The sequence below is a fragment of the Neolamprologus multifasciatus genome, chromosome 8, assembly GCF_963576455.1.
Source record: "Neolamprologus multifasciatus chromosome 8, fNeoMul1.2, whole genome shotgun sequence".
NCBI classification, from domain to species: Eukaryota; Metazoa; Chordata; class Actinopteri; order Cichliformes; family Cichlidae; genus Neolamprologus; species Neolamprologus multifasciatus.
The window spans coordinates 12,574,160-12,595,314 of NC_140446.1; the positions used below are offsets into that span (position 1 = coordinate 12,574,160).

At 40.4% G+C, this 21,155-nt stretch overlaps 2 protein-coding genes across 4 annotated transcripts; one reads left to right on the forward strand and one right to left on the reverse strand.

The window, feature by feature from the left end:
- Positions 1 to 135: 135 nt before the first annotated feature.
- On the forward strand, positions 136 to 10,900 carry LOC146512617 (myosin light chain kinase, smooth muscle-like). 3 transcript variants are annotated; one of them, XM_085170574.1, is made up of 18 exons: positions 136 to 333; positions 509 to 953; positions 1,507 to 1,653; positions 3,581 to 3,730; positions 3,829 to 3,960; positions 4,385 to 4,429; positions 4,518 to 4,648; positions 4,748 to 4,904; positions 4,988 to 5,296; positions 5,420 to 5,516; positions 5,615 to 5,818; positions 5,986 to 6,203; positions 6,802 to 6,925; positions 7,825 to 7,977; positions 8,136 to 8,265; positions 8,390 to 8,471; positions 8,645 to 8,785; positions 9,006 to 10,900. In XM_085170574.1, exons 2-18 carry the CDS (start codon positions 803 to 805, stop codon positions 9,209 to 9,211), a joined length of 2,577 nt encoding a protein of 858 aa, XP_085026700.1. In that variant the 5' UTR covers positions 136 to 333; positions 509 to 802; the 3' UTR covers positions 9,212 to 10,900. The 3 variants fall into 3 exon arrangements, with proteins under 3 accessions (XP_085026700.1, XP_085026702.1, XP_085026699.1); XM_085170576.1 differs by having other exon boundaries at positions 590 to 953; XM_085170573.1 differs by having other exon boundaries at positions 136 to 953.
- Positions 10,068 to 19,580, reverse strand: coasy (CoA synthase). Its single transcript, XM_085170577.1, has 10 exons — positions 19,385 to 19,580; positions 15,629 to 16,376; positions 15,328 to 15,542; positions 14,429 to 14,560; positions 13,347 to 13,536; positions 12,512 to 12,576; positions 12,298 to 12,382; positions 11,713 to 11,810; positions 11,300 to 11,446; positions 10,068 to 11,201 (listed from the first exon to the last, which is right to left on the reverse strand). The coding sequence occupies exons 2-10, from the start codon at positions 16,308 to 16,310 to the stop codon at positions 11,142 to 11,144; spliced, it is 1,674 nt and encodes a 557-aa protein (XP_085026703.1). The 5' UTR covers positions 16,311 to 16,376; positions 19,385 to 19,580; the 3' UTR covers positions 10,068 to 11,141.
- Positions 19,581 to 21,155: the final 1,575 nt, after the last annotated feature.

Consider the following 21,155-nt stretch of genomic DNA (forward strand, 5'->3'; position numbering starts at 1 on the left):
AGCTTTCCCATATAGAATTAAAGGTGTCTCATTTACAAGTGGTGCTCAGTGTGGTCACATGGTCACCCGTCTCTACTTTCTGTAAAAGAAAGTCAACCCCACAAACCCACAGTTACAGAGATTCACTTCAGTGACATGTCTCAGTGTTGTGTGCTGCTCACCTGAGTGAATGCACAGTAGAAAAAGCTGTCGTACTGGCTCTTCTTGATTCCTGCGGGGGGCTCTGGAGGTGTGTCTCCGCGGGGAAATATAAGTGAGTAAAATGGCTCAAGGAAGCTGACTGTGGGAACTATACTCATGGTTTGAGAAGAAATACTATTTATATTCATGCAAGTAAGTGTTTTTTTACTCTCCTTTGGTGTGTGTTGCTTTTAATCCTCACCTTATTGCGTTCTTTTTCTCTTCAGCTTGAGTGTTTTCTTCCTCCCACACATTTCCTAACCTCTCTTAGTGTCTCCTTTGTTTTCTGTCACATGTGTTTCTGTCTTTCCTTCTGTTCTCGGTGCAGAGGGTCAGTGGGGGCTGGACATGTGTGCTTCTAATTATCCGTCTGATAAAACTGACCTTTTTCCCGTGAACTTTGGGGCAGAGGGGGAGGCAGTGATTTCAGAGGAAAGCAGAGGCTCCTCCTGTTTGCATCTCAAAGGACGTGCGAATGCAGACAGGGTGAGCATGCAACACATCAGATTCACACGAGGATTCTAGATGGGGCGAGCCTAACTGCAACTAAGAGAAGAAGAGGAGGCCTAACAGATGAGTGCCTGATCTACAGCTGCTGACTTGCTATCATCTGAAATCAAAGATGGACCAAGATGGGAAGGCACCGAAGACTTTTGTGTCCACCTTACGATTTGCCCTCAAGCCTCAACCGAAGCAGCAGAAAGAGAATGGACTGGGTAACATTAAGAGGAAGTTGGTGGGAAGCAACAAACTGAGATTTTCATCTGCATCAGGTAAGGCCTTGAAAAAGATGTGAAATGTTAACTTTAGTGCATTTGAACTAAAAAATAGAACATGTCTCACCGGGTGCACCCCTTTTGTCTGTGTTTTAACTGTCACAGAGCGCTGCAAAGGACAGGAAGAAGCTCTACTTTGTAAACTGTATAGACAGCCCGCCACCCCCTCCCCTCATCCCCCTAATGTACGCTCACACACACAGTCTGATGGCAGTCCTCCATCCACTGGCAGCCTCCCATTTCCCACTCTGCTGGACATTCCAACACCAAAATAAACAACTGCAAACACACATTTTTAAATAAAAAAAACACAACATCAAATTCCCCACCCCTCACAGCTGTAACATGTGTTTATTACTCAAACAGCAGATGAACTGAGACTCAGTGGAAGATAGTGATCTTCAAATACATTTTTGGCAACACACACACACACACACAACATGAGGCAGTGATTTAGGGTTTGATAAGATGCCCTGTTCTGATTGGGTCAGTGACAAGCAAAAATATGTGAAAACTAAACCCTTTGTCTTTCACCTTTTTCTTTGTAAAGATGCCAAACAGGCACAAGTTCAGAGTTTGGAAGCACCTCGCTTTGAAGAGCCACTCAGAGATTGTACTGTCTGTGCAGGAAGTGATGCTGCCTTTAAAGGTGTTATCACAGGGAGCCAACCGATGAGCATTTCCTGGCTATACAATGGTAAGTGACTGATTACATGTAGGAGATGTTGTACTTTATTCAAGTCCAGGTTATTGTAACTTTTACAGTAATCTTACTATATAAATTACAGTTATTTACTGTAATCCGGAATGCAGGAATTTACTGTATTTTTATACAACATTGGTACAAACACTGGAAACGCACAAAATACTGCGTGATCAGCCTTTTGAATTGATTGCTGATTGATAATTATTGACTTTATATACTGCTGTTCTGTGGAAAGTATTGAGCCACCCCTCGAAATAGGTGCAGTGATTTAGTGAAACATGCAAACATACAGTATACAGTATGTAAGGGGAAAGTTTTCACTTTTATTCTTTAACACAGCATTCTTGTTATAGCTTTAAGCAGTCTTCAGGAATAGTTTTCCAGGCTTGCTGAAGGACATTCAAAGCTCTTCTTTGGATGTTGGCTGCCTTTTGTTCTGTTCTCTGTTAAGATGATCCCACACTGCTACAATAATGTTGAGGTCCAGGCTCTGGGGAGACTGATAGACTGATGATCTATGATGAATAGGGTTCCATTGTGTGTTTTCTATTCAGATATGCTTTCACACAGCAAACCTTGGGGCCCTGTGTGGGCCATCATGGGCATGTTTGCTTGGCAGTGCATTTGGGATCATTGTCACGCCAAAAAATGAAGTTGTCGCCAATCAGGTGCATTCTAGACGATATTGCATGATGGATCAAAATCTGATGGTACATTTCTGCATACATTATTCCATCAATTTTGACAGGATTTTCACCACTGCTGGCTGAAATGCAGCCACAGCAGAGCCTCAACCATGCTGTAGACACTCACAGTTGTATCTCTCTTCTTATCTCCATACATACTGACCATGCTTTGAACCAAACATTTCAAATTTGGATTCATCACTACATAAGATTTCTTGATTTTGTGTCCATTTCTTGTGTAATTTGTGTAACTTCACAATTTGGCTTCTTGACAGCCACACTTCCACTGAGACCATGTCTGATGAGACATTAGTGAACACTAGATGGATCAAAGGCGAGATGCCCTCTTCGGTCCTGTGCCGGGGCTTTGCTGGAGTTTTTTCCCCCGAGAACCTGATTTGTAACATCCTTTTCATATGAGATGGATAGTTGTGTAGAACTGCCATTTCTATTTCTTCTTTTCTATTCTTTTGAAAATGGTCAGGTGCAAGGACTTGACTGACTCAGTAATGTCTCATGTCAGAAAAGCAAGTAAGTAAAAGATTTGAAAGACCTTCAGGAAGCCTGGAGAACTATTGCACAAGATCACTCTAGAAAAGAATTTCAAGAAAATCCAGCTTCTTGGAAGCAAAATATAAAGAAACTAGGGGTGGCTTGACACTTTTTCGCAGTACTGCATGACTCATATAACAGCCGTGCATTTCACTAAAGTGGTTTGTCTGGAATTTCTGGTAAATCCCCCCAAAATCTAAGAAAACACCAGCAGACATAAAAAGCGAAAGTGTTTTAGGCCCTGAAGAAGAGTCTACAGAGTGGCTAGAAATATTAAGAAAGGAAAATACAACATTTATTTCAAATATCACCCAAAACAGAGAGGGATGGTCAGATAGAAGAACAGTGGTACATAAACATGTGGGGAGTGAATTGTGTGGAGAAGAAAACCATCTCTTGGCATAAGTAAAGGGTAATTTGGAGTCACCTGATCCAGCTCTAACTGTAAGTTTTATCAACACGGTAGAGTAGTAGAGTGGGAGTTTGTCTCCTAAATGTGTCTCTGGCTCCCATTCTACTTTTGGAAACTCTAAGACCCACATGGAAGCCAGCAGTCTGAAAGCAGAGAGGTCTGTTGAGATAACATAATACTATGAGGTCTGTTAACTAAAGCAGTTATATAATAATTAGTTCAAGCATTTCAGTACAACTGTAATATAACCATACTCGTTCATGTTTAGGTGAGAAACTGCGTTTGAGTAACACCTTCGAAAATGGTGCTGCATGTCTGAGCCTGACCCGGTGCTCACCTAAAAATGCCGGGAGGTACACCTGCATAGCTGAGAATCCTGCAGGAAAACAGTCGAGCACTGCTCTGTTACATGTCACAGGTAACATCAAGTCCAGTAAAGCCACTAATAATCAACACAGCAGCATAGAAATTATCTGTTTACAGTGAGCCTGATTCACTCTGTTAACAATGAAACAGCAACAAAGGAAATTCCCGGAACAATCAACCGTGAGCTGCGCAGTGAGGTCACATTCAAGGCTGTGTCACACGAAAACGCTGAATTGTTCCCAGTTTCAGGGGCAAGGCAAAGCAGAGAAGAAAGGGACAATGGTAGGCTCAATGATGACCACTTGTTTAACTTCCTTAAAATCTTTTTAATGTTACACACGCATTAAAATTACCAATTGTTCTGCTTTTATTCCTGCCATGAATGCTATTAATCCTGTGAAAATAATGCAAATTTATAGCAAATATGCTCATGATAATAGAGGGCAGGGAAGAGGAAACATGCATGCCGACAAAACAAACAAAATGTTGTGTGTTTGGTTTTTAAATTTCAGTTTTAAGCAGGCTGTAAGTAAGAACCGTTGCAGTCTATCCCATTTCTGGCATGTGCTTATTTACAACTATACAAAAAATCTTGTTTGCCAGTTCAACCAAACATGACTGCTTCACTGCCATTGGTTAGTTCCTTTTTAAAATTCTCACATGATAGCACACCTGTAAATCCAATCTACTTCCTCAATCTCCACAGATTTTAGAGAAATCAGTCTTCAAAACCAGGTACCAACCAGTAAAGGTAGGAACCACATTATGTACTGAACAGCACTTAGCTCAGGCTTTATTATTTTTTTTCTTGGACACAAACTAGCTCTGCTTTTCTTCAGGGCCTCCTGTGGAGTTTGTAGACCCACCAGAGCAGGTGGAGGTTCGAGTAGCTGAGCACGCCCTACTGCGCTGTGAATTCAAGTCCAGCTCTCTCCCTGTAGCTTCCTGCTGGATTTACAACAGGGATAAGGTAAGAATGTTAGACTGGTTGTTTTGTTTTTTAACATTTTATCCATAATTTTACCTTTGTCTTAACTGTCTTAACACTTCTGCCCGTCTCTGACTCCAGGCTATATTCGGAGGACAGCGGATGTCAGTCAGGACCACGTCAAATCATAGCAGCGTGCAGATCTTTCATGTTGATCCAAAGGACGCAGGCTTCTACACAGTCATTGTACGCAACAGAGCAGGCTCTGCTCAGCACACCATCTCCCTCAGTGTTGTAGGTGAGATAAATTCCTTGACACGAATGCCCACAGAGAGACTTTGGATATTGGCAATTTCTCGAAAATGTTAAATTTCTCCTCAGACCGACCCAATCCGCCAGCATCCCAGCCTGTTGTTTCCCAGCTATCCACTCAGTCCCTGGTTCTGTCCTGGTCTGGCCCCAGCTACGACGGCGGCACGACAATTTTGGGGTACATCTTGGAAGTCTGTAAGGAGGGCTCGGACAAATCTGAGAGCTGGACTGAATTAAGTCGTTGTAAGAACACATCCTACCACGTCCAGTCAGGACTGGAGCCTCTGGGACGTTACCGCTTCCGAATCAGGGCTTATAACTCTGCAGGAATCAGCGAACCGAGTCAGGAGTCTGGTTGTGTCAAGATGGCAACTGCCAGTGAGTACAATATCTGCATGATTTTTTAGCAGAATTTGATTTTGTTTTTATTTCCTAAGTAGTATTTTGTTGGTACCGGTTGTGAGATGTCTTTTTTGTCATTTCTTTTATTTGTGTTAAAAGAGCAAAGGAAAGCGGAGCCTGAGTCATACGTCATCGTGACCCCTGACACCCAAAATAAAGTCAGGGACCACTACAATGTGCATGAGAAGCTGGGAGTGTAAGCATCTCTAACTGTGCATTCATATCTAAAACTTTCAGTCTTGAGGAATTAGAATCCTCCCTTACTGTTTTTGTTTTAAATGTTCACATTTCCAGAGGAAAATTTGGTGATGTGTACCGGATAACCCAAAAAGAGACGGGTCAGGAGTGTGCGGGGAAGTTCTACAGAGCTCGGACCATGAAAGACAGGAAAGCGGCTCGCAAAGAGATTGAACTAATGAACAAGCTTCACCATCCAAAACTCGTGCAGTGTCTGGCTGCATATGATAGTCGTTCAGAGATGGTCATGGTCATGGAGTAGTAAGTCATCTTAGTTTAGTAAAAGCAAACCTTTCTTTTGTAGTGGGTACACTCCATTTAAAGATATCACTAGGGGATTCGTGGTGGTAGAAGGTATTTACACGAGAGGTTCAAATTTGATGGTCACATACCATTGCATGCCCCTGAATGGTTATTTGCATGCCTAGCATCGCAGGTGGAGAGCTCTTTGAACGCATCGTGGATGAAAACTTTGAGCACACAGAGCCCACCAGTGCCCGCTACATGCAGCAGATCCTGGAGGGCATGCAGTATGTTCACAAACAGAATATCATTCATCTGGACCTCAAACCAGAGAACATCGTCTGTGTGGATACAACTGGTACCCGCATCAAAATCATCGACTTTGGTCTGGCTACTGAACTGGGTGAGTTTGATACCAGATTTTGAAATGTCCTACTAGGTACAGAAAAGAAAAGAAAACTTGCACAACTGGTTGGTATATCATTATCAGTGCACAGTTCAAAAGGGGAAGGCCTTGTTTATACTCTTAAGACACATATTGCACATAGTGCTAAAGACCAGACCAGATGTTTCAATCTTCGTATGCTTTCAACCTCTTGAACTTTGCCATGTTTGAGTTTGAAAACGCAAGAAGAATAACACAACCAATGTAATGCATGAAGATAACATCAAGGAGTGTCTAAATTCCTAGAGATCTACAATGCATGTCACATCCCTACAGGTCTTTAAATAGATAATTGCTGAGCTGCTACTTTAACTCAGTAAAGGTATCAAGGCATGTGGAGCGAATTCATGCGGGAAATTTCAGCGTTTTTCTCCAGATGCAGCAGCTCCAGAGTGGGTGGTCTGTTTAGAAGTGATCAGAGCCTTCTGTAAATAAGTTAAAAGAAACAAATATCATCTGCAGCTCTGTCGATGTAGCTCAGGAGGTAGAGCAGGTCATCTTCTAATCGTAAGATAAGTTTGAGAGTGACATTCTGAAAAACTCTTGTCTTCTTTAGAGGAGGGTAAGTCGCTGATGGTGATGCATGGCACGCCGGAGTTTGTGGCCCCTGAGGTTATCAGCTATGAGCCTGTGGGCCTGGAAACTGATATGTGGAGCATTGGAGTTATCTGCTTCATCTTGTAAGTAAAACTGCAGTGAACCACAATAACAGACTTGGACGCAGAACACCGATTTTATGTTTGTGTCAGTTAAATTTATTTCAAAGGGACAATGTACACATGTTCCTGGCATCCTGGTGCCGTTATACATTCTTCTACAATTGAGTCTAGTGGCATCAGTGAGCCATCTACTGTTGCTTCCTTGGTATGAGCCCTAACAAGAATGAATGGAAAAACGATATGAATGTATCTGCCTTGAAGCAGATGAGCTACAGTGCCAGAAAACAACACTGAGTACCATTCCTACCAGCTAAGTGCAAAAAAACCTGAAGTAAAATTTGCACAGTGTCACCAAAAAATTAGAAAAACATTGCCTGATGCAATCTTATTTTTTACTGCAACATTCATATGATAGTAAACCACATGAAAGTATTGATCCATCCTGCCTTGTATCAATACATCAGGCTGGTGCTGTGATAGTGTGGAGGGCGCCTTCATACCAACTGCACATCACAGTCTACTCATTACTTCAGATGTTCATCCTTCACACCCTGAATAAGCACAAATCACCTTAAACTGGTTCCTTGAGCAAGACGATGAACTCATTGTACTCAAACGGCCTCCTTAGCCACCAGATCTCAATTCAATAGAGCACCTTGTGTTGGAAGAGTAAAGTTACATCACGGATGTGCAGCCAACAAATCTACAGAAACTCTGTGATGCTGTCAAGTCAATATGGACCAAAATCTGAGGAATATTTCCAGCACCTTGTTGAATGTATGCCTCAAAGAATTAGGGAAGCTCTGCAGGCAGAAGGGGGTGCACCAATATAATACCATTTTTGGGTAATGGAGCCTCAAATGAGGATGTGTAATTTCTGTGGAAGCTTATTTGCTTTCATAATGTTTATCCTTGTCTAGACTCAGTGGAGAATCACCCTTCCAGGGAAACAGCGATGCTGAGACTCTTGCTTTCGTCACTGCTGCCAGCTACGAGTTTGACCCAGAGAGTTTTGAGGACATCTCTGACCAAGCTAAAGACTTTATCAGTTCCTTGCTGCAAAAGGACCGGAGGTTTGAATGCCTTTGCCTTTCCCCATCAGAAACATCCATTTGTAGTTCAATAAATTAAGTACTACTAAACCGTCTGACCAAGTTATGAATATGAATATCACAGACATTTCAGCAACCACATACACTTGCTCCTTTATCTCCATCCGCTTCGACTCTAGATGCAGGCTGTCATGTGCCGAGGCGCTTGCCCATAGCTGGATGGCCTCTTTCACCCCTCTAAACCGCAGGCCCACCAAGTCCCTCAATAAGGAGAAGATGAGGCATTTTCTGGCCAAGCACAAGTGGAAGGTACCTGTTTTTCTTTTTTCCGTTTTTGTATTTTTTTAAGTACTCCTATCAGTCCTCAATAATCTCAATGCATGTTTTCAAAAGGTTTGGTCAACCAATTCTATTTTTCCTTTTAAACTTCTAGAAAACTGGCAAGGCTGTTTTGGCCCTAAAGCGAATGGCTAACCTCACCAGCAGCCCAGTCTCTGCTGGCAACTCCTCAGAGGGTAAACTGGATAAAGGGACACACACATACACACAATAGCCTCCCATGTCCTAGATCTACATGGATGTGACAGATGAGTCGCTGTTTCAGACTGTCACTTCAAGTTTAGCCTCTTATGATCAGTAAAGCCTTGTTTCCTTGTTATTCATCGTCATCATCCGCACTCTCATGTAGAGCCAAGCTGGAGCCAAGAGGCAGAGGAGGCCATCCAGTCGCTGGATAACCAGCTCCAGATTGAGCCTCATTTCCAACAGGCCCTGAAGGACGTTACCCTCCCTGTAGGAGCAGCTGCTCAGCTGACATGTGTTATCAATGGTAGAGATACAGATTAACACACGTACAAAGAACAACATAGGCCTACAATCAATATATTTAGTCATTTATTTTTAAACATGTACATTTCTCAATTATTAGAAAAATTCCTGTCATCACAAGTCATTAGCACAAACAATAAATTAATCTGCTCTCTGTATTTGAGGATCTTTTGTCTTGTTTTGTATTCTTTTGGTGCAATTATACATTTTTCTAATCCTAGGATATCCGCAGCCAGAGGTGAAATGGCTTCACGATGAGAAGCCGGTGCCTGAATCTCGCAGAGCGACCATAGAGCATCATGGAGAGGGGCTCTGTTCTCTGGTTCTGGCTGATTTGAAGTTTTCTGACTCTGGGGTGTATGTATGCAAGGCCAGAAACAAACTGGGGGAAGCAATGTGCTCTGCCAAACTGAAAGTGCGACCGTAACAACTTTTCTTCATTGCAAAAAGGACCAAGCTGAATTTTTGTCTTGTCGGTATATGAATGGACAGTCACGACCTCCTGATTTCACGTAATTTCAACGCAAATACACGTGTGTTACCTTGTCTGCTGGATAAGGTTAGTACAGATGCCAAAGTAGTTAGTAGTGCACTCAGAAAATCTGTATTTATGTGTTCAGCTACTAATGCACAAGGTGTTGTACTGATAGGTTATGTTTGTCTTTCTCCTGTGACTGTAATCACATAAAAACGTGTACATTTAAACAATATTCAGATGTTTAAAATGTATTAAACACTGAAGATTTTAAAAGCAGACTTTTTCAGAAATGTTCTAAAATAATTCATGAATGTAAGTTTTTCACATTTAAAGGATGTATGCATTGATTATCCACCATTAAAGTGTTCGACAGACGAAGTGATAAGCGTCGATTATGTTACAAACCAATGTTCTGATAGGAAAATGTTGGTCTTGGCTTTCATGTAGCTACTTTTACTCATACTACCTACCCAAAATATTCTTGCAGACCAACACACCTTCCTCCTGGCACTCCCCAATGGCAGTGGTCTGCCCAAAATGACAATGTGCGCCACAATACCTCCCCTTACATTGGAAGCAAAAGCAACACCTTGCCAAAGCAACAATCATCAGGTAGTTACTGACCTACAGATGCGAAAACGTGCAACCGACAGTACACCCTGTAGATAACCTTTATCTATGCCAGATCTGTCAGTGGGAATCTGTGCAGCATTCGGCAGCTAGCTTAAATGTTGTCTAATTGGTATTGATGCAAGCGTCTGTGTGTGGCAAGAGCTTTAAAACCTACACCTTGAAAATTGAGAGATTTGTTATGGGTTGATAACATTTCATTTAATGTTTTGTGCAAATTTATATAGCAGTCAAAAAAGTAAAGACATTTAAAACTAAATTAAAATATACATTTTCTCTGACATCACAGAACAAGCCATGTAATATGTAGTGTTGCTAAAACAGCAAAGTATTTATTTTTTAATGTATATGCACATTTACAGCTGTTAGTTATTATTAAAATGTCAACTTTGCTGCTTCCTGGAGGCTTAAGGGTGAAAAAATGGCTGAAACAAGCTTTTCTAACCTTGCTTCCCCCACTGAGACCAAATGTGTAGTCCTATGCATTTCAGATGTCCTCCTTCATCAGTCTGCATAGCAGTCATTCAGGTTTATATCATTAGAAATGTTTATAGTGCCCATTGTATTTATTTCACTAAATATAATTGCTCTTCAGATTGACAAAAATTCCTAAATATACAAAACCTCAAAGATGAATAATTTAATAACATGGACAGAGAAAACAGTTACAGTTACATGGTATCATTAACTAATTTCCCCTTGTGTTTCTTTGTTCTTTAAAGAAAAAAAGGAAACAAAATAAAAATAATTAATAGAAAGTGGACAAATCCTGCAAAGTGTCAGCTGAAGTGCCCCAAATTTTTTTTGCTGAGAAAGACTAATGCAAGATTGCAGTCAGTGTATCGGTAAACCATGCCGGTCAATTTAAAAAAATAAAATAAAATTTGGGATGAAAAGAGGCCATCAGTTAAGATCACACCTAACACAACAAGTGTTCGATAATAATCCCAAACAGGAATTTTAGACTAAAAATTCCAGAAGCCGTCTGTTAGGGATGTTTGTGGAGTCTTTAGATCTTTAAAGTAAGCATCACTGAAATAAAACTAGAGTTTAAAAACCTGTGGATACTCAATCAGGCACTGAGTCTTGGTCAAAGAAGTGAGGGAGCTTCTTGGGTTTTCCCTGTGACCACCCACACTCCTTTCTAAGGCAGCGTATTCCTTACGAGGACCATTTGTCCACATGTCTCTGGCCTGGCACATGCTTACAAAGTCACAGCTGATGTGACGTAGCGACCCCGAATATGATTCTAATGTCCTTCATGCTTCTGCTGAATTCTCTTCTGAAGAAGATTCCAAGCTTTCAGCACCTTTTAAATGAGAAGAGGAGTAAAAATGAATGCAAAATCTGTTTTTCTCATAAAGCAGTCACGTGGACTTCATGCTGAAAGGATAAGGTGTGTTTAACCTGCATCCGAGTGACCTCTGGCTCCCACAGTGTGCTGAGTACCACATTAGCATGCTCTACTTGTTTGCTGTTGGACCACTGGCTCTGCAGCCTGCGAAGTGCATCTTCTGTGGTCACCCCATCCCGCTCGGTTATCCTCAACACCGCCTGAGAAAAGATGGGAATTAAGAGAAGGGGGGAGACGTGTTAGGTGGAGTTTTCAAATTATACTTTGGCGCCCCCCAGTGGATATATTAAAGAAAACAGTATATCAGTTTTGTTTTTTTAAAACAGGCCTTACACAATAAAAAAATATTTACATTCAATTAAAAATTTGGCTTTAGGACTTGTAGGAGTTATAGAAACAACAGCAACAAAAAAAAAACGGATGTGACGAACTGCAAAGAAAACTTTGCAGAGGACAATTTGATTACCTCCTCCTCTGGGATGATGGTGACCCAGACCTCGTGGACCAAGTTTTGCCATTTGGCCTCCAGAAGAACTGCTGCATCCACCACACACACATGCTTATCTGCAAAGAGCAAAGAATCACATTAACTTTAGAAACTACAACACAACAGGAAGGAGAAATATGCTTCCCCGCTTTAAATGTTCACTACACTCAGCTATTTCAGCCATTTACCGAGTTTCAAAATTAAGTTTTTACTCACTCACAAGTTCACTTGTTTAAGAATTTACGAAGCTTAAATATTTGAACAAGTACACAATCTTTCCACAAATCCTTACAGTGCAGATGTAACTTGTCAGGATTTACTGATTACTAAAAAGTCCTATTGTCACTCAGTTGAATTAATCACAACTAAAACTGTTAAAAATTAACAGACGAAAAAACAGCATCATATTTGCAAGGCCAATTATATGATTGCTGACATATTCTGTATATATCTGATGAACTACCAAAAAAAGTAAAATGCCCCCTAAATGCATTTATATTTAAGAAATGAATGCATGGCAACAATGTTTAGTTGCCAGTTATTACATTTAATTTCATACTATACCTTCGTCTCTGGCTTGGTTGATTCTCTTTTGCACTATAAGTGCAATTTCAGGCCACACAATGTCTGTTAGGGCTTTTAATCGCTCCTGTTGGGGAAAAAACAAACGAAAAAAAAAAAAAATCTCTGGTAAGTTTCTGAGAGAAACCTGACATTTTACCTGCAATTCTGCAAAGTGCTGAAATATTATCCAATAAATAAATATTATCCATACTACCTGATTTCCAAAGACTTTTCTTCCTAAAGCACGCCTGTTGATGGTTTTATCTTCATTTAGAAGATCTAAAAGTGGAAAAGACACTTATTATTGCACAGTTTTACACAACATACAGTTTAACACTGACAGGAAAACATCTTGTTGAATGTCAGTATACTAAATTCTTGTGTTGTGCAGAGTCCATATTGACATGACAGCACTCTGGTCATTCTCCTCTGAACGCAAAACAAGTTCAATAACTTGCTGCCAGTTGTGTGACTCACTACATACCAGTGTTAACAAAAAACTGAACAGGATTCAAAACGCTCATCAATCAAAAAGTGATCGTGAGAGAGCTCATCAGTGGTCACCAATGCAAGCTAAAAATAAATAAATAAATAAATATAAAAAAAATCAGGAGTCAGCTTTCATCAAAATCAAATCAGTGACATCATGACTCTGACCTTTGCTGACTACAGTGTGTGCATTATAGCAATCAGTAAAATGAAAGCAAAAACACAAAGTCTTATTGTCTTTTTTTTTTCCAATCAAGAACAGATCAACTGTGTGAAGTATCACAAACACTACAGTCTGACCCTTCCACTAAGATACCCTCAAGTGAAGGTGTGATATATGGTGGTGATATGTAGGTGTTCATGTAATGATAAGGTTTACCAGCAGGGGGCGCTGTATTTAAGAAAGCTCATGAATGCCTCCAGGGGAGCACATAAAAGAAGACTGGTCTGTGGTGTCAGAGGTTTTGAATGGTGTCAATAAAATGTTTGGAGCAGTAGCTCGCAAGGCATCGTGGATGCTGTGTTCTTTTTAACAAGCGCTACGAAGACAACACACCTACCTGAACCAAATTCTTCGAGCACTCTGTGGTAGGCCGCTGCATCAGGTTGGTACACCTCATGGCCTAGTTTGTCGCAGTCAATCCAAACTGCACCAAGGGCCTCTAGCTGCTTAGCGATAGCGCTCTTTCCACTGCCGCTGCCCCCTGTCAGACCAATCACATATGGAAGAGGAGGAAGGTGGGTGTTGTCCTGGGATAGAGGAGACAGGAAATGAAGGGTTTAGAATGTGCAAATAAAATGAGATAAAATCAGCTCCTAAAACAAGTTATACTCTCACCACTGAAAAAAATAATCTATAATACCAGAGATGAATAAGGAAAACCAAATGCACTCATTTGTGAGCTTGATGATACAATTTCATAAACATAATATGAACATAATATGTTTCACTGCTCATTTCTAACTGTCAATAAAATACAATAAATAATAAATAAATAACAATAAATAAATGTGTGAACGTGTCACCTTCAGTATAAAACATTAATGATACCCACAAAATACTTTAAAAGATGCTTTGTGTAATATCCACAGATTTTCCCACCCATATCACTCAATTCCTGCTACAACAGTTAAAAGGTTGACCCTGTCACACTGTTCTTCACCAGCCAGTTGGGTTTAATTCTGCTTCTTTGAGTGATTAAAAAGACGCTTCAGAGCACAGTCTCACAACTTTTACTAGTCGTGACTGAAAGCTGAACTTCTTTCAAAAGGAACTTCATGTAATAGGAATGAGCTCAACCAACACTGGTGGGCGTTGTCCAGTTATAACGCCTTTTGTTCACCAAGTCAATAAAAGATTACGAGATGTTCTTTTATAGGCTTGCACTTCTGTGCACTGCAAAAAAACAAACAAAAACAAAACCTGAATCAAAGGTAGCATGCCTGTGATACACCTTTGATGGGAGCAGAACCCCATTGATGCCCTAGTTTGGAAAAAAATAAAATAAATATGGTGATAAGAGACAGTTTTAATATAACTGCAGCTAACTGGTCCTTCAATTATACTGAAGTTTTCTCAGTGTGTTTGGACTTGCTGTTTTTGCACCTAAATTCTAAAAATACACACTTCTAACAAACCTACTTTGGGTGGTGTAAGCAGCGTCCCCAGGAGACGAGCACGCAGACTGGAGGAGCTGATCTTCTCCTCCTCTATCTCTGTGTGGTGGGCATCCTTGAGCAACTGGATCTCGTGAAGGACAAGAGCTGGAAGACCCTGATTTAGAAAGTGGAAAGAACAAAATATGAAATATCACATCCTGCAGTAGAAATGAGACAAAATCAGAAAATGGAAGCAAGTAAAAATCCTTAATATGTACTGTCCTACTTTGAGGTGAATTTACAAGAGTTGAGTAGTAAGCCTGTTAAGTGCGTTACATGACATAGCCTCTATAATACAGTATAATACTCTATTGATGGCACTCATTGGACCGACCCATACTCTGAATAATGAAAGTTCAAAGAACTCAGTGAAGATCTATGAAGGAGATTTGTGGATGAAAGCTTGGAAGGTCTCTTGTTGCCCTTTCATCACATCAAAACTGGTCTTGGAATAGATAAAGCAGGCTAACATTAACCCTCTGAAATGTCATTGCCAAAGCCCAGACTTTAACCCTATTGTAAATTATTTTTTGACTACGCTTAGAAGCAGAGCCTGTGTCAGGAAACCAACTAATTTAAATGAACTGTATCGAATCTGCCAAGAGGACCAGTCAAATATCCAGCCTGAAGCTTGCTGATTGCTACCAAAAACATCTGGCTGAGATGGAACTTTTGACCAGAACTATTAATAAATATGTCTGAATAATTTAGCAGTATCAAAAGGGCCTTTGTGGGCATTTTTTTAATAGAAGGAATGGAGAGCTATCTGCTACTCGGAAAGTAGAAGAAAAAACAAATGCTACACACGCACACACACCTGTTTACAAAAAAATCTTCAAGTTTCAACACAAGACAGTATTTACTGGCAATTTCCTGACTTACATTCTCAATGCGTTTCTTGTTCACAGCCTCCCCACCCTTTCTAGTCTCCTCGCTGACCACAATGCACTCCAGCAGGGGGTCAACTATAGACACTCCAAAAGGGTCATCAAGAGGCACAACCTCCACCTGCAGTGAGGGCTTGATGTCTTGGAGGAACTCCTGTAGTCTCTGGACCCGAACAGAGTAAGGCTCGATCAGCTCCTTTAGCACTTTTTCTGAAACCAGGAGGAAAACAATGTCAGGTGGATTTTAACATATGACTGAAATATGAGATGTCAGTCTCAGAAACACAACTACTCACTTTTAAGCATTGCATGGTCACACAAGCCAATCAGGAACCTTCTATTGGCCAGCAGGCAAGAGATACTAAGTAGAGTCTTGTGGGCCCCATGGAGTCGATCAAATGTCCCTCCTACCACCACGTCATTGTAAGTCTGCAGCGGCTCTGCCTTTTCTTGCTGTGCTTCTGGCACATCCTCCTCCTGCAATTTCATTAGCTCTGGATGAAGCAGCACTGAAGGCAGCCCGGGTCTACAGGCATAGCAGTGGCCGGTGTAACTCTGCAAGCACTGAGTGACCTGATGGGTCTGACCGGGGTCCTGGGGAGCAAAGTCTGTTAGCACCACCTCCGGTGAATTAGACAGAGCCTGTGGTGTGGGAAAGGGGCCGTTTGGGGTCGTGGCTCCGCTGCATGCGACTGACTGAGTGCGAACATTAGTCAGCAAAACGCAAACATCCAAGTGCCCGCACACATCAGCTGCATTACTGTACAGGCGGGTAATGAGATTAGACAGGTCCACTGCTGGTGGAATGAAAACTGGCCGAGGCTGGCTCCCACTTCCCAGATTCAACCCAGGATGGAGGTGGACATAGAGCGTGCGCTCGACTCGCTGAGCAGCTGAGCTGAGCACCGGAGCAATGCGTAAGGGAAGGGTGTGGAGAGGAGACGTCAGGACAAGGATGCCTGTGCTGAACATGGACATGTTACCTGCGGATGTCACAGAGATTCACAGTCCTTGGGAAGTCACTGGATTGGGGTTGGCTAAACACTGAAAGGGATGGAAAGAGAAAGACAGTTTAAAAAAAAAAATCTGTGTCTGAGACTGTAAAGTAAAAATAGAAATAAAATAGAATACCTCACTTAAAATAAATATGCAAAGTCCAAATAGCTCAGTTAGGGAGTTAGCTTATACAAAAGCAGCAGCACAGTTAACCTTTTATCCATTGAAAGCTTAACTGGACAGCACAGTTTCTGTCATATTTCAGGCTTCTTATGGAACAAAATAACTGGGTTTGCATCAGAAGTTGGTAAAGGTAGTTTCTGCCTATGCAGCTACCCTTAGAAAAATTCGGAAACCATTCTAATAGAAATCAAACCACGTTTTTATTGATATATACTGAGAAGCCTAAACTCGTCATTAAGGGTACAGAGGAGGTTGTCAAATGCCATCTTTATTGGGGAAAGAGTTCAAATGAAAACAGGAGAAAAAAGTAAAAACAAAGTTAAAAGAACTCAATGAATGTAAGTTTAAATGTAACAATAAACCAATCGACAAGGCCTGTAACACTGTGGGTGTGGAGCTTGATTCTTTTACAGAGGTCTCAGAAAGGAAGCTACTGTCCAAGTTGTGATCAGTACTGGACAATCCTTCACACCCTCTCCATCTAATGCTGTCACCACAGAAGCATGTTTTGCAAAAGACACCACAGAACATATCTACCTGTGACCATCAAACTTTACAACTCCCCCTTAAAGTTTGACCATCAAACTTTACAACTCCCCCTTATGACACCTGGACAGTTTTCACTTGTACTATCTTGTTTAAAGTGTACATTTTGTTTTTAATAGTTCATAAATTTTATGTGATTATTTACAACAAAACAATACTCTGATAATTAAGTAAAAATGTACCAGGCAAGGCTTCCTATATATGGCCTTGTGTCAGATGTTAGAGAAAGACTGGTGCAGTGTTGACCACTATTTGTGTCCCATTTGTTGTTGCTGTAAGCATGTTGGATGGCTTGGGATTACTGATATATGCTATGGCTAAAAATTGGGGAGCAGTCAGACAGCGTTTCAACTGCAGATAACATTATCAACACCCGTGCTATGTCCTCGGTTGTGTTTACCTGATGCAATGAGTTGCAATAATGGAATGATTTACAAGCTCAGACTAGAGTTACTTAAAAACCCTCACTTCAGTTGAGGCTGCTTCTCAGCAGTTACTCTGTAACAGTTTAAACCTGAGACATTGTGTCTGTGCAACAAATCCCATTTGGGTCAACAGCCAAAGCTGCTGGTGATCATTGCACCCACAAGCGACATAACTAGACAGACAATGAACCACCTCCAGAAAGTGACCGATCACACAAGGCACTAATACACAGTTTCTAACACTCGTTTCTGGTTATAATCCTTCCACACAGGTACATTACACTTCCTACGCCGACTGCTGACTTTAAGATCTTCATCGGTTGGATCTGAAATCTTGTTGCCTGCTTTTTTCCTGTGGCCCAATTGTGGCCTCAAACCTTCCTATTGCCTCAGTGATTGGGGTTTGCAGTTGGGGGGAACCTTTGAGTTGAATACGCATATGTGGTGTGGCAAGCTTCTTTAAGAGCTCAGTGAGAAAGACTGATGATTGATAATTCCGTTCTTGAATTCAGGGTACTGAGCTGTGAAAAAGGTGTAGCCATTCAGGATGGTAATGTCAATTTGCACCACACTTGCAGGTGTAGGTGACAACCATCTGGTCCATGGTGTCTATACTTCCTTTGGCTTGTTGTAGAATGTGATCAATTATATGTTTCCCCCTCCCCTTTCTGGTATTTTAATCCAACACTTTGTTACAATACATTGTGCTGAGGAGTACAACAGTCACCCTTTTCTTTCTGACATAGCCAACTATGGTAAGGCTGCCATTGAATCCAACCTCTGTGTTGTAAACTTCCCAGGATGAGGAAGGATGGAAAGATGTCTGCCTTGTCCCATTGTAGTTCCCACAATTGTGTCTCCAGTAGACACTGTGCAAGAGGCACACTGGAGAAAAAGTCATCTGTAGTGAAGTTGTGTCTTGTGTTTCTGAGTCTACTCCACAACCCGTGGACAACGTTTTCCCTCAGCTTTTTCTGCACTTCTTTCACCATGTAAATTATTCCAAATATTATATTGCAGATGTCAGCATCACAAATGCAAAAGATTTTCAGGCTTGTTTGGCATCTACTATGGAAATTTTGTCTCCCCCTGAATGCCACAAGTTGACCATCTAGGGTGGCACAATCACTGGTAATGAACACTGTCTGAATGATGAATGAATACCATCTGTTAATTCTTGCTGTGAAAAATAATCTTCCTAAGTGGTGATACTCTAGTGGCCCACGAAAATATATATTCCTGACAGTGACAGTTGATAAGAATCAAAAGATTCCATTAAAATTCCATTGGAAATGAATGCAGATCATTTTTGAATCACTTATGGAAGTTTGGTGTAGTAATACAACAATGACAATTTTGTAAAAATGTTTAAAAGGCCATTTAAAAATGTAAATGGCATGACATTAAAAACATGTTTTTGAGGAATAGCTGGAACATGGAATGCAAACAACTTGTCATTAATTAGATATCGCAAGAAAACATCCTGACCGGGTCATTTGTGACCGACTAATGCATCTAAGGCTTAAAGTTGTTCTATGTTAAGCCAATGTGACTGCAGCGAGCTGGCCACAGCAACTGTCTGAGCTTGTTTTCTATCTGTATATAGTTGGACTTGTGATTAACAGAAGTTAATCACAAGTCCAATCTGTGTTCGAAGCTAACTAGCTAGATGCAACACTATAGCAGCACTGGCTGCAAAAAGTGGCAGAAAAGCAGGATAAATATAAAATACCTACGCTTTCATCATATTAGTAATGGCAACCCATACTCCGCACGATCCTAAGATATCGCAATAGCAACTATGTTGTTCCAGACGTTTGGTACGGCCTGTACATGCAGCCAGAGCCAAAAAAAAACCAAACCCAACTGACAGTCTGGCTGACTGTCTTAACAGCAGCTTACCTGTAGGTAGCAGATCTAAAGCGCTGTGAAGAGCGTCAGAGTCGAGCCGTACTGATGTGGAGCTGCACGCATATTTACTGGAGAGCTCGTTTATCTGTCACTTTTAAACGAAAAGCTGCCTTTTCCCGTTCAGCCCTGTGCAAACTGCTAAGAACCTACTAGTGGAAGTCACTCGCACGTGAACGGGGTTTTGTAATCACGTGATAGCTCCTGGCCACTTGATTGGATGAAGAGCTACAGAGCCGTTGAAAAGAAGCCGCGGTCAAGTGACCAAGGCAACGATTTTTTTCAGCCGTGAACTCTAAAAAATTAAAGGTATTTCACTGCTTTAGGTATTTATTTTAAATTTATTTAAATTTATAAATTGTAATATTTATTTATTTAAATAATTAGTAAAACTTTTTTTTAAATAAAAAAATGCTTTTTAAATGTTTTAATATTTATTACATTTTCAATCGATGTCCTCGTTTTAGTTTTTTTTATTGGTTGGTTTTGTTTTTGTTCTGTTTTTGTTATCTCAAGTGTCACGTTTGGTCTTTTTAAATTATTATTATAAAACCCTAAAATCAGGGTCAATATGTAAGAATCTTAAAGTAAGTATAATAATACAAAGGCAACAGTATGTGAAGGTGTCCTGTCTCACATGCTCAAATACAAAGGGAGGGTTTGAATGCCAAATGTGACAAAAGTGAAAAAGACTTTATTTTATCTTAGTCTTGTAACTAGATTATATTATTGCTTGGGTTTCATTTTTTCCCCCAGAAATTTAGTTTGAATTTGTCTTTTGTTTAAACCTAATTTTACTTTTTAGTTTAGCTTTAGTTTGCTATAAACAGTAGTAACATATTCTGTGGATGTAATATATTGTGTTAAACAGTGTGGAAAGTAACTTAATCTCAGAGGGAAATAATGTCAAGCTTCTTACCCTATACCCTATATACTATATATATATATAATGTTCTTCCTCTAGCCCCCCCCCCCCCCCCCCCCCCCATTTTTGCACATGTCGAGGAGGTGTCAGGCTACATTTCACTGTGTGTTATACTTGTATAACTATGCATGTGACAAATAAAGAACCTTGAACCTTACCCACACTGATATAGGAATTTAACTGTTCAACAGTCCTGGGTCTTTGTCATATTTTTAGTTTCATGATATTCCAGATGTTTCTACTGGTCAAAGGTTTGGACTGCAGATAGGCCAGCAGCATGCCCTCTTCTACTATGAAGTCATGCTGCTTTAATTTATGTAATATGTGGTTGTTACATAATAGTAAATACTACCAACTTTAATGTAATATTTATATGAAATGCTAAACAAAGAACATAAAAGTTAGATAAGGCACAACAGATACAGAAACAAGAATACAAATAATTAGACTGAAATTTGCCTGTTAATGAAGTGTGCCAACGCACCCATGTTCCACCTCTTATAGACCAATTTGTCATTCTTTAGTTTAACTTATGACAAACCCAGTATTTTTAATTATTTTCATCGCTTAGTTTTCTTTGGTCACCTTAAAGAAAAAATAAGGCAGAGCTGTCTATAAATTTAATATTATAATGAAAAATTAAACATTCAACTTATTTAATTATAAACTGCAGAACGAACTTTGATGTAAATTGTTTCTGTATTTGAAGGTACTATTAAAGAAATTATACAAATGTTTGACTGAAGTGGCGGGTTTAATTATCTACAATTTATCAAATGTAAACGTAGCACGTTTTACAAGTCCAAGATGTCTTAAAAAAATTAACAAACAAGAGAATCT

Bases quoted from the DNA above. Each gene is read 5' to 3' on its own strand.
- LOC146512617 (XM_085170573.1), top strand. From the start codon at position 803: ATGGACCAAGATGGGAAGGCACCGAAGACTTTTGTGTCCACCTTACGA. The intron at 1,654-3,580 runs GTAAGTGACTGA...GTTCATGTTTAG, and splicing joins CATTTCCTGGCTATACAATG to GTGAGAAACTGCGTTTGAGT. The intron at 3,731-3,828 runs GTAACATCAAGT...ACAATGAAACAG, and splicing joins TGCTCTGTTACATGTCACAG to CAACAAAGGAAATTCCCGGA.
- coasy (XM_085170577.1), bottom strand. From the start codon at position 16,310: ATGTCCATGTTCAGCACAGGCATCCTTGTCCTGACGTCTCCTCTCCAC. The intron at 11,811-12,297 runs GTATAGTATGAA...TGCTCTTTGCAG, and splicing joins CAACCAAGCCAGAGACGAAG to ATAAGCATGTGTGTGTGGTG. The intron at 11,447-11,712 runs GTAATCAAATTG...ATCTTTTCTCAG, and splicing joins CCATCATCCCAGAGGAGGAG to GCGGTGTTGAGGATAACCGA.